The sequence below is a fragment of the Schistocerca americana genome, unplaced genomic scaffold (genome assembly GCF_021461395.2).
Source record: "Schistocerca americana isolate TAMUIC-IGC-003095 unplaced genomic scaffold, iqSchAmer2.1 HiC_scaffold_62, whole genome shotgun sequence".
Lineage (NCBI taxonomy): Eukaryota > Metazoa > Arthropoda > Insecta > Orthoptera > Acrididae > Schistocerca > Schistocerca americana.
Window position 1 is genome coordinate 1,319,600 of NW_025726368.1, and position 11,699 is coordinate 1,331,298.

Here is an 11,699-nt window from a genome sequence, read left to right on the forward strand (position 1 = left end):
TTGAAAACTTCGTCTTGTTGCAACAACACTGTGTTCTAGGCGGTGGAATTCCAACACCAGAAAAATACTCTGTTCTAAGGATTAAACCATGTTGTCTACAGCACACTTGCACATTGTGAACAGCACACGCTTACAGCAGAAAGACGACGTACAGAATGGCACACCCACAGACTGCGTTGTCTTCTATATCTTTCACATCACTTGCAGCGCCATCTGTTGAAAATTGTAACTACTGTAATTTCGAAAGTTTGTCCGCCTGAAAATGTACTGTTGTCCCAAGCATATTGCAACAAACGGTGTATTTCTATCGCTGCTCGGTTAGTTTTTATTGCCGTTTCAAATATACCGGTCATTTTTGAAACACCCTGTACAATAGCCCCTCTCCTCACATGCGGTCTGTGGAATCGATTCGTCAGTATTTGATGTGGTTTACGAAACATATCCAGCGGTAACGTTAGGTGACTCACCATGTATATATATATAAAAACAGCGTCGATGTCTGGTAAGTGGAGAGTCTCTGGTTCGAATCTCTCTTACAGTAAACCTTTTCTTTCTTTTTTTTGTCAAGTAGAAATTATAATGAACAAATATTGAATTAAAATTTTCTAAAAAAAAAAAAGAAATGGAGAGCGGTTACCATGTAAGCTGGAGATCCCAAGTTCGAGTCCCGGTCAGGGCACACATTTTCACCTGTCCCCGGTGATATATATCAGCTGACGGTATTAATATGATTCTAATTTTGTTTCAGAACTGTCCACAGTGGCAGCTGCCAAAGAGATGCAGGAGGCTGCGGCCGCAGGCAGGGGGGACAGTGGGGAGGTGACGCAGGTGGCGGGCGACACGCGTCTCCAGGCAGGCGGGAGCCCCGTGTTGGCCTCCACATTCCAGCACGACACGCTGGAGGCCAGCGGCGGAGAGGTCACGGTCCCCGACGTGGAGGGTCCAGCACTCCGGGAGCTGCCGGCCTACGTGTATTCCCTCCGGCCCCTCCGGCTGTCCAGTATGGCCGCCCTACTGGCAGCTGCGGACACCGACTGTGTCCCCGGGCTGAAGGGAGACTGTGAGCGGGAGCTGGCCGCTCAGCTGACAGTGGAGAACGCGGCAGCCACAGCGGTGCTGGCAGTCGGGCACTCGTGTCTCAGCCTCGCGGAGGCCGCTGTCGCCTTCATAAAGGCCAACTTGCAGGTGTTAGCCACACAGGGCTGGGCCGATGCAGTCCTCAACCACCCTGATGAAGTGGTCGAAGTGAGTCGGCTGCTTGGTGAGCCGTCGGCAGAATACAGGTAAGCACGGCGTAACATGAAACTTCCTGGCAGATTAAAACTGTGTGCCTGACCGAGACTCGAACTCGGGCAAGTGCTCTACTGACTGAGCTACCTGAGCACGACTCACGCCCCGTCCTCACAGCTTTACTTCTGCCAGTACCTCGTCTCCTACCTTCCAAACTTTACAGAGGCTCTCCTGCGAACCTTGCAGAACTAGCACTCCTGGAAGAAAGGATATTGCGGAGATATGGCTTAGCCACAGCCTGGGGTATGTTCCCGGAATGAGATCCTTTCTTTCAGGAGTGTTAGTTCTGCAAGGTTCGCAGGAGAGCCTCTGTAAAGTCTGGAAGTTAGGAGACGGGGAACTGTCAGAAGTAAAGATATGACGATGGGGTGTGAGTCGTGCTTGGGTAACTCAGTTGGAAGAGCACTTGCCCGTGAAAGGCAAAGGTCCCGAGTTCGACTCTCGGTCCGGCACACAGTTTTAATCTGCCAGGAATTTTCATATCAGCGTACACTCCGCTGCAGAGTGAAAATCTCATTCTGACAGCATAATATGCTCACCTGTTTTTCCCACTCCTATATTTGCGTGTGTGTATTGTTGATAAAACATTATATATATATATATATATATATATATATATATATATATATATATATATATATATATATGTGTGTGTGTGTGTGTGTGTGTGTGTGTGTGTGTGTGTGTGTGTGTGTGTGTGTGTTTTATTGTACATACAAACCCGGACTCACAGCCTAAATGTGCCACTGAACTGAAAGCCACTTCACTTGCACGAAACTGAAGAGAATGCTGTGTTTCTGAAAACAGATCTTATTCGTAAGCAAATAAATAAGCAAACCAATAGTTTCACGCTCAGTAGACATGATCAGTGCGAACTGTTCAAGAAAAAAAACGTAACTGTATAAAAAAAGTAATGTCGACCTGTATAACACTGCAACCTGAAACACACGAAAATTTCTCCACTGACATACGGCTTTGGTAAAATAAAGAAACTGACAGAACCTACATTGCGCAAAGGAAACGAAACACTCACATATTATGAATCTCACCTGCAAAATGAAGTACTGGCAGAAACGGCAACACAGCAAGACTCAGCAACAACTGAAAAAATCGTGCTTAAAACTAACTGTAGTTGGTCCAGGGAAATTGGGTTGATAATCTTGACAGAGTGAGCCAATGAAACACATGACTTAACAATGAAATGAATACCCCTAGCTCCATACAGGCGTCGATATGTCAACGGGTACAGTTGAAAATGTGTTCCCTGGAGGGACTCGAACCCGGGATCCCCTGCTTATATGGCAGACGCTCTATCCATCTGAACCACCGAAGACAAAGAGGATTGTGCGGCTGCAGGGATTTATCTCTGGCACGCCTCCCATGAGACCCACATTCCCAACTTATTGTCCCGCACTATATTCATAGTGCCCATTATACTCATTACTCGCGGCTTGTTGCCGATTCCCGTAAGAGTTCGGGCACTGTTTTTGCATCTGCACAGAAGGAGATGGTCAAATGGCCTGTGAGCCTTACTAGAACAACTTCAAATTTATAAACATCCTGTTAGAGAGACGGTAACATTTTGAACTATCAGTTGTAATACGCGAGTGAGCACTCCCTTGCTGGCTTTAAAATACCGCTCGCGGACACGTAAGACGTGTTTACCGATCTCCACTAACATCGGCGAATGTGCGCCATTTTCTTCAAAATATTTTTTTCTCTATTGTTGAGCTACTGACATTTCATATCGCTGGGTTTCGTTTTTCATGGCTTTTTCATCACATGTTCCTACAGTTGGCATTCCGAAAAGAAAAACTGAATTAGTACAGTTAAGCAGAAGATTCTCATTTTTTATGTTGTACCTTTATCCATTTTATTCTTTCCTGCACTTTTTCGAAACAGAAGCAATTTTTTATAATACAATTCTTATCTTCTACACATTACATTTACGTGCAGTCTCACTCTGCTGCATACATGTTTCACAGATAATTTTGTATTTAATGCATACCTCTAAGAGTATTGCTTATCACTAGTCATCTATAAGAGATTGTCATTTTGCTTTAATGTAAAATTACGTTAACTGCTACCAGCAAGACGCAGTAATACCGCCTGCTGTATTCCAATTTTTCCTTATTGCTTAAGGTCCGTAGTGTTAAGCGTAAGTTTCTCTTTTTAGTGACGTTGTCTTTGCTCCTTACCCATGTATTTGTAACAGTGGTGCTTTGTAAATAGAACTCTCTTCTGCACGCTGAATTTACATGCAGTATTACTCTGTCAGCAAATGTGTTAGAGGTTTTATGCGTAATGTATATCTGTAAATTTATCGCTTGTTAGTAGCCTGGTAGTGGAAATTTTCATTCTTACTTTAATGTAAAACGCTGTTACTGAGCGCAATCCAAGCGTACTTCTTACGCAAATGTATTTAGCACTCTCTGCATCCCAAATTTGTTTGTATACGTTTATAGGACCGACTTATTTTGAAGAAGATTTTTTAGAAATATCGTAACCTGGACCAAGGGCTAAATAAACCTTTGGTTTGAGACTCGGTGGCTGATTTTTTTCCCACCTCTTCTATTCTTAACGATGTACATCAGATTCTTGTTGTTACTGATGACATAAGATCATTCTCTGCCCAATACTTCACACCCTTTTGGTGCCTTCTTCACACCCTGCCCTCCCAAACTTTAATTGATTTACTTTTAAAACGCTACAGATGCGTAAAATTTCAATAATAATAATAATAAAATATTTAACTGTTCCAGTATAGGCACAATTTCACATCATACATTAATACTATGCTTTTTTGTTGTACGCTTAACATCAATTCCTCTTAGAATTCAGCATTCACGCCGCCTGTATGCGCATTAATAGGAAGCTCATAAAACGGCTTACACTCCACAGTATCATAAATTGCAAACATTCTTCATCACACACACACACACACACACACACACACACACACACACACACAAACCACCACCACCACCATTATGTCGTAGGGATGGTAGAAGATCGAAAAAGTAAATGTAATTGGCAACAATAGATTTAGTCGTGCTCAGTGAAGTGAAAGACGAATAACGGAATATTTGAACAGGATGAGAGAGTTGTATCATGAAAGGTTAGGTATGAATAGGAAGATAGGGCAAACAGTGAGTTATTGTGAACAGTCCAGTGATTTGTCATCACAATCTCCAAACCGATGTCAACAATAATGCAGCATCACGTGTGGAAAGTTTAGTGACAGGACGAGTATATGACAGCAATGAACAGCTAACTTCGTATATAAAAAGCGATGAATATATAATAATCACGCGGTATTGGAATGCTGCAGTAAGGGAAAGTTTGAACACAGAGTAACGAAGCAATATGGGGTCGCTGGAATGAGAGAGGAGCAAGCGTGCTAGAATTCCGCGTTATATTTCCGCTAGTAACAAGAAATGCACTGCGCAGGAATAAAATCAGAAGCCTTTTCCACCTCGCCATCTCAAGGTGTGGATCACCCCGGTCGCACTGGCGTAGTTTGGCGTAGCAATCAGTCTCATTCCAGATTCTCCACCCACTGTAGATGATGTTTCTGGCTGTTTCAGCAAGAAATTTAGACTTTCGAATTCCCCTCCTGAATTTCTGGGACGGTGAGTGTTCAGTCTCTTTACTGTAGCGTGTGATTTGTACCCACCGTCCATAGTTATTTGTCGCATGTATTCCAATCTCTATCTTGTTGTTGTTCTCGTTAACATCTCCCTGTCGTACCATTCCATTGCAATCTCTCTCTCCCTATTGTGTTTATCCCTCATTCCATTGAAATCTCCGTCTTTCCCTGTTGTTTTTACCCTCCACAGCTCCCTGAAGTACCATACAATTCCAATCTGTCTTCCCCTGTTTATTATCCTTTACAGCTTTCTGTAGTACAGTGCAAGTTATTCGCTGATGTCTTCGCACAAGTCCTATCACCCTATTCCTTTTTCATGTCACTGTTTTACACATATTGCTGTTCTCAGCTATTCTGCAGAGAACTTACAGTTCCTCTCTTACGAATTCACCTAATTTTCAAAGTCCTTCTATAGCACCCCATTTTGAATGCAATCATTCTCACAATCCGTGATGCATTTTAATACAATACTGTGTTCCAAACATACATTCTCAGATATTTCTTCCCCAAATTAAGACTTATGTTCGGTACTAGAGGCCTTGTTTTTCGATGAATGCCCTATTCTCCTGTGCTACATTACTTTTTGTAACAACATTGCTTCGTCTCTTACGTCTGTTTGCTTCCAGTTAGTAGAAGGCCCTCAATTCGTCTACTTTGTGGCCCCTAATTTTAATGTTAAATTTGCCATCAATGTTATTTCTCCTACCGCCAATACTTCACTCTTCCCTTCGTTTATAAATCCTAATCCTGTGCGAATCGTAACAGCGGAAACCTTTCACTTAGTATTTTAATTCCATTCCTGGAACTTTCTTCTGTTCCACCATCGATCATTGATGTTCACTTTAAACAACTGGGAAGAACCACTGCATCCCTGTCTTGCGCTTTTTTAATCACAGTACTTCTTTCTTCCGTTCTTATTTTTCCCTGTTGACTATCGTGCATACAATTTTGTATATTACCTGACTTTCCCTATATCTTATAATTAGGTTTTTTTGAGAATTTCGTATGTGTTTCACCATTTTACATTGTCAAAGGCTTTTTAAATGTAGACAGATAAAATGAAGGTTCCTTGCTTTTTAACTCTTGCCTCCATTATCAAATGCAATGTCGTATCTACCTCTCTGGGCGTTTTACCTTTATAAACCCAAACGCGTTATCCTCTACTAGACATTTAGCTTTCTTGTCCATTCTTCTGTATATTGTTGTCAGTAATTCCTATAAATGAGCTGTTTAGCTCATTGTGCCAAACATGTCGCACATAGTGGTCCTTGCTCGCTTCTGGAGCGTCTGGATGATATTTTTCTGAAAGTTATGTTTCCAATCCGTCTTCCATTTCTCCGTCCATCATGTCATCCAATAGTTTCTCCCTCTTATAGAGGTGTCCAATGTACTACTTCCATCCATCCTTTCTCTTCTCTGCGTGTACTAATGGAATTCCTTTCTAATTATTAATTTGTTGAAACCTTCACTTCTAATTTCACAAAAGGGTGTTTCGAGTTTGCTTTGTGCTGAAGCTGCCCTTTCTACTTATTTTTCGGTTTCATCTAATTTTTTCTTCATCAATTTTGCTTCATTTATCGTGACCTAGGGTTATACCACTGTTGTCTTATCTTTTCGTGAATATTGTTATATTTTCTTCTTTTGTCAATCAATTTCAGCGTACTTCACATTCGCCAGCATTTCTTCAGTTCCTTTCCTTGTACCTGCCATCTTCTGTGATTTCTGCTTTTAGAGATGTCCACCCTTGTTCGACTGAATTTCTAGTTTCGGTATTCGTTGTCGCATTATTTTAAGTTTCATTGAACTTCCGATTCGCGTTTTACTCCTCACTACCGCAGAGTCCCATTCATTTGCAAACTGAATCCTCTTGACGGTTTCGTTAAGCTTCAGTTCACTCATTATCACAATAAAAATGTCATCAGAGTTTACATCTCCCCCCACATATTCCTCGCAATTCAGTATCTGATTTCAGAATCTGTCTGGCCATGATGTAATCCAACAGGTATTCTCCTCCGTCTCCAGGCCTTTGCCAAGTATACCTCCAACTCTACGAACAGCCCAAAACACTGAGGCACTGAACAGCTCATATGGATGTCCCAGTGTAGAGAATGTAGACTTCCGGTACCTGCACCATCCTGAAAATCTGTTGGAATGGAGCAGTGGGGGGAGGGGGGGGTTCTCGCACGCCGACTGATGTGGCGAGAATGAGCTGCTAACTTTAATTAGTAGTTAGTAATTAGCATAGTAGGTTCCAGAAAATTCACTTCAGTGATGAGAAAAAAATGGTTCAAATGGCTCTGAGCACTATGGGACTTAAGTTCTAAGGTCATCAGTCCTCTAGTACTTAGAACTACTTAAACCTAACTAACCTAAGGACACCACACACATCCATGCCCGAGGCAGGATTCGAACCTGCGACTGCAGCGGCCGCGCGGTTCCAGACTGTAGCGCCTAGAACCGCTCGGCCACCCTTGCCGGCTCATTGATGAGAGTATGTGGTAAGATATCATCATTAAATTTCACTGATCATTACCATTCCTGTTACTGTCCAATATCATTATGACACACAAAAAGAAAATGGCGTAAGGCATCGTTGACCGGGAGGCCCCCTCCAGGGAATTTCGGACGCCAAGTGTAAGTCTTATTTCATTCGACGCCACATTGGGCGACTTGCACACCGGTGATGAGGATGAAATGATAACACAACAGCCACTCCACGGGCGGAGAAAATCTCCAACCTGGCCAAGAATCGAACCCGGGCCCACTTAAATGGGAGGTAAGCACAGTACCACCCAGCTAAGCAGGCAGGCTGACACACGGAAATCTCTGTATCTATGAATATAATATGAATGAGTCACAGACGTGGTAGTAGGACTGTGTAGGGGGGTATGAATTGTAATAACATAGGCTCAGTTGTGGGTCAAGTGGGTGGTAGACTTAGATTTATTGGTAGAATACTGGGGTAATGAAATCAGTCTACAAAGGAGATTTCTTGCAATCACTTGTGCAGCCCATCCTACAATATGGCTCAAGTATGCAGGACACATACTAATACGGCTAACGGGAGGTGTTGAATGTATACAGAGCACAGTAGCATGAAAGGTCACAGGTCTGTTTCATCTATGGGGAAGTGTGAAACTAAATTGGCGGACTCCTGAGGATAATTTGTGTCTATCCTGAGGAAGCCTACTTCCAGAGGTTACAGATCCGGCTTTAAACTATAATACTCAGAATATACTCCAGTCTCCTATGTACCACTGCAGTAGGGATCTTGAATAAAAGATTAATCACCACACACACACACGCACAGACACACACACACACACACACACACACACACACACACACACACACACACACGCTTAAAAATGACTTCTCAAACTCCAAACGTAAACGAAATGGGAAAAACCATAAGTGGTACACTGGGATGTACCCTCTGCCACGCGCTCCACACTGATTTGCAAGGTATACATGTAGATGTAGCTGAAGCATACCAAAGCTTCTGATTCCACATGTTAGGGACTGATTCACTCACAGTTCTATGCTGTTTCAACTAGACTTTCACACAGGTCTGCTTTCTGTGGTCTACAATGAAATACCATCATAGTTAGCAGGCCCAGATCTAGGGGGAAAGGGTGGGCAAGCCAGAGAATCTGCCCCAGGCGGCAATTTCATAGGGCGCCAAATTCATAATTTTGAAGAAAAGAAAGCCTTGCTTCACAAACCACCTGGCAGCCAGCTCATGTCGGTCTATCGATTATTTGTATGATTTTAAAACATATCGCTGTTGGTTTTCGAACACATTCTAAGTTGATTTCTGAACGAATAATGATTTTTGAATGAAAACTGTCCCACATACAAAAGGGGACGGTGCTACACGAGATGAGCCGAATAAACCCGAACGGTTAAATGCCAGTCGCGGGTTATGTGGGTGACTGCCTTACGAATGATCAGCTTTGTTGTAATTACTTGCGAAATTCATAAATTCAGACTACCAGAGTGGAGATGAACGACTAATGGGAATTACAGGTGAGAAAGGTTACGTATTAATCCTCAGTGTTTCCAAGAAAATGAAATTTTGGAATAAAATTTTTACCAGGTCGCTACACTACTAAGGGCCGCTTGAACAGTCCTCGGTTAGCGTCCGCTTAAGTTCTGTTCTCGAAATAGCGCGGAAAACACGTTGTACGAACACGTAATAACACCTAACTGGAGAATAAACGTAGGATAACTGAACTGGTGATTCTAGCAGGATTGGTGAAGTTCACCGGAGAATACGTTTTGATGGTGGTAGCAATAGTTATCGAATTACTGACAAGATTGTTTGTGAGAACGAGAAAGGGGAAGAAATGGGGACATCACACACATTATATGGAAGAATATAACGATTCAAAATTAATGTAAAAATTCCGTATAACTAGTTTTCGATCTCATGCTTGAGAAACAGGAGCGTTTGGACGAAATGTGAAACTGTTTCCTAACTTAAAACTTTTTGCCTGTAGTACTCCTATTAGGCATTTAGTATTTTGGAACAATGTCTTGAAAGGAGGATATAAGACGAACATCAACAAAACCAAAACTATTGTAATGGAATATAGTTGAATCAAATCAGGTCATGTTGAGGAACTAGATTAGGAGATGACACTAAAAGTAGTAGATGAGTTTTGCTATTTGGGGAGCAAAATGATGGTCGAAGTACAGAGGATGTAAAATGTAGGCTGGCAATGGCAAGGAAAGCTTTTTTGAAAAAGAGAAATTTGTTAACATTGAGTATAGATTTAAGTGCCAGGAAGTGTTTTCTGAAAGTATTTGTATGGAGTGTAGCCATGATGGAAGTGAAACATGGACGATAAATAGTTTGGAAAGGAAGAGAATAGAAGCTTTCGAAATGCAGTGTTACAGAAAAGTGCTGAAGATTAGATGGGTAGATCACATAACTAATGAGGAAGTATTAAATAGAATTGGGAGAAGAGGAATTTGTGGCACAGCTCGACCAGAAGAAGGGATCTGTTAGAAGGACACCTTCTGAGGTATCAAGGTATCACCCATTTAGTATCGGAGGGCAGTGTGGAGGGTAAAAATGGTAGGAGACAGAGAGATGAATACACTAAGTAGATTTGGATGTGCGTGTGTGCGTTTGTTTGTTTTCGTGTGTGCGTTTGTCTGTTTTTGTGTGTGCGTTTGTTTGTTTTCGTGTGTGCGTTTGTTTGTTTTCGTGTGTGCGTTTGTTTGTTTTCGTGTGTGCGTTTCTTTGTTTTCGTGTGTGTGTGTGTCTGTTTGTTTGTGTGTGTTTGTTTTCGTGTGTGTGTGTGTGTGTGTTTGTTTGTTTGTTGGTGTTTTTCCTAATGTTTCGGCAAATTCATGTTTTGTGTGAAGGAGAAACTTTTTCTATGGCTATGGGGAGGCTATGTTACGAAATTTGGCAATAACTGGACTGAAATCTTTTGGCTCCTTCTAAGGAAAATGTTTAAATACATGGAGAGGTGATTTGTTTGGCGTGTTACCGACAATAGTTTTAGGAGGATTGCTGCACACACAGATAACTAGTATCTGTAGTATGAAGCATCTGTTTAAGTAGAGGTCAACGACTGGTTAGCAATAGCGCTGTAAGGTCGAATAAACTGACTTCCAGATAACAAGGAGAAGCACAGTTTCTTGAGAGACTGAATAAGGGAATTTTTAATGGAAAAGGGATGAAGACTTTGATCGTAGGATAGAACAGAATCTCTGTACCTTAATATAAACGGTGTTGGACACTCTTTTCTACTATCTAAGGTGATTATATCTGCATTCAGGGCTGTTCGAGTTTTTTGTGTGTGATGGGTTTCTTCATTAGGTGAGTGTGTTTTTGTAGTAAACTCTGGGAATATTTCTGTTTGTTGCAGACGCCTTCCCGGAAAGGAGTGTGGCAGGAGGCTGATCGAGGCATCTAAGGAGGGGGCGGTGGAGGAGCTGAGGGCGCTTCTGGCGGCAGGTGCGAATGTGGAGGCGAGGGACGAGGACATGTGGACTGCCCTGCACTGGGCGGCAGTGAGGGGACACGAGGATGTGGTGAGGTGTCTGGTGGAGGGTGGGGCGGACGTCGAAACCAGAGACAGCAGGGGGAACACACCCATGCACTGGGCTGCATACCGCGGCCACGCGGCTGTGGTGCGGCTACTGGCCGCCTCCTCTGGTGACCCCAACGCCATGGACGTTTACCGGCGGACGCCGTTGCACTATGCAGCGAGGCAGGGCCACGCAGAGGTGGCGGCTGTGTTGCTCGATGTGGGGGCCGACAGAGGGGCCTGGGATGATCACGGACACATACCTCTGGACCTAGCCATGCAGAACAGAGAGCAGCAGCTTGCAGATATGCTATCATGAAGCATGCAATCCAAAAAATTCTTTTGCTATAACATTTAAACACATTTCTACATTTATTTTGTATAATTTTTCAATAAAGATTGTAAAAAATTAATTCTCCAGTCACTCATTTACATCCACATCTAAGTAGTACATGAAAGTACTCTATTAGCACCGTGTGGGAACTGAGGTTCTGGAAAACGAATTGAAAATACAAGACACTACCTCTGTTCATAAGAAAAAAACTCAAATGCATTTCTAGGCTAAGCTTTGCAGACGTCAACAAGTACTGAAAAATAAATACTTCACTGCAAATGAAGATAACTACTGCATGGTATCTGGTAACTGAAAAGTACAGCCTGTTTCAAAAAGGGCTTTACAACTTTAAAAACTCATATAAATTTATTGAAAGAAG

General features: G+C 42.5%; 1 protein-coding gene across 1 annotated transcript; it reads left to right on the forward strand.

Annotated features, from left to right (window-relative positions):
• Positions 1–758: 758 nt before the first annotated feature.
• On the forward strand, positions 759–11,355 carry LOC124587775 (60 kDa lysophospholipase-like). Its single transcript, XM_047131454.1, has 2 exons — positions 759–1,283; positions 10,825–11,355. Exons 1-2 carry the CDS (start codon positions 778–780, stop codon positions 11,303–11,305), a joined length of 987 nt encoding a protein of 328 aa, XP_046987410.1. The 5' UTR covers positions 759–777; the 3' UTR covers positions 11,306–11,355.
• The last annotated feature ends 344 nt before the right edge of the window (positions 11,356–11,699 follow it).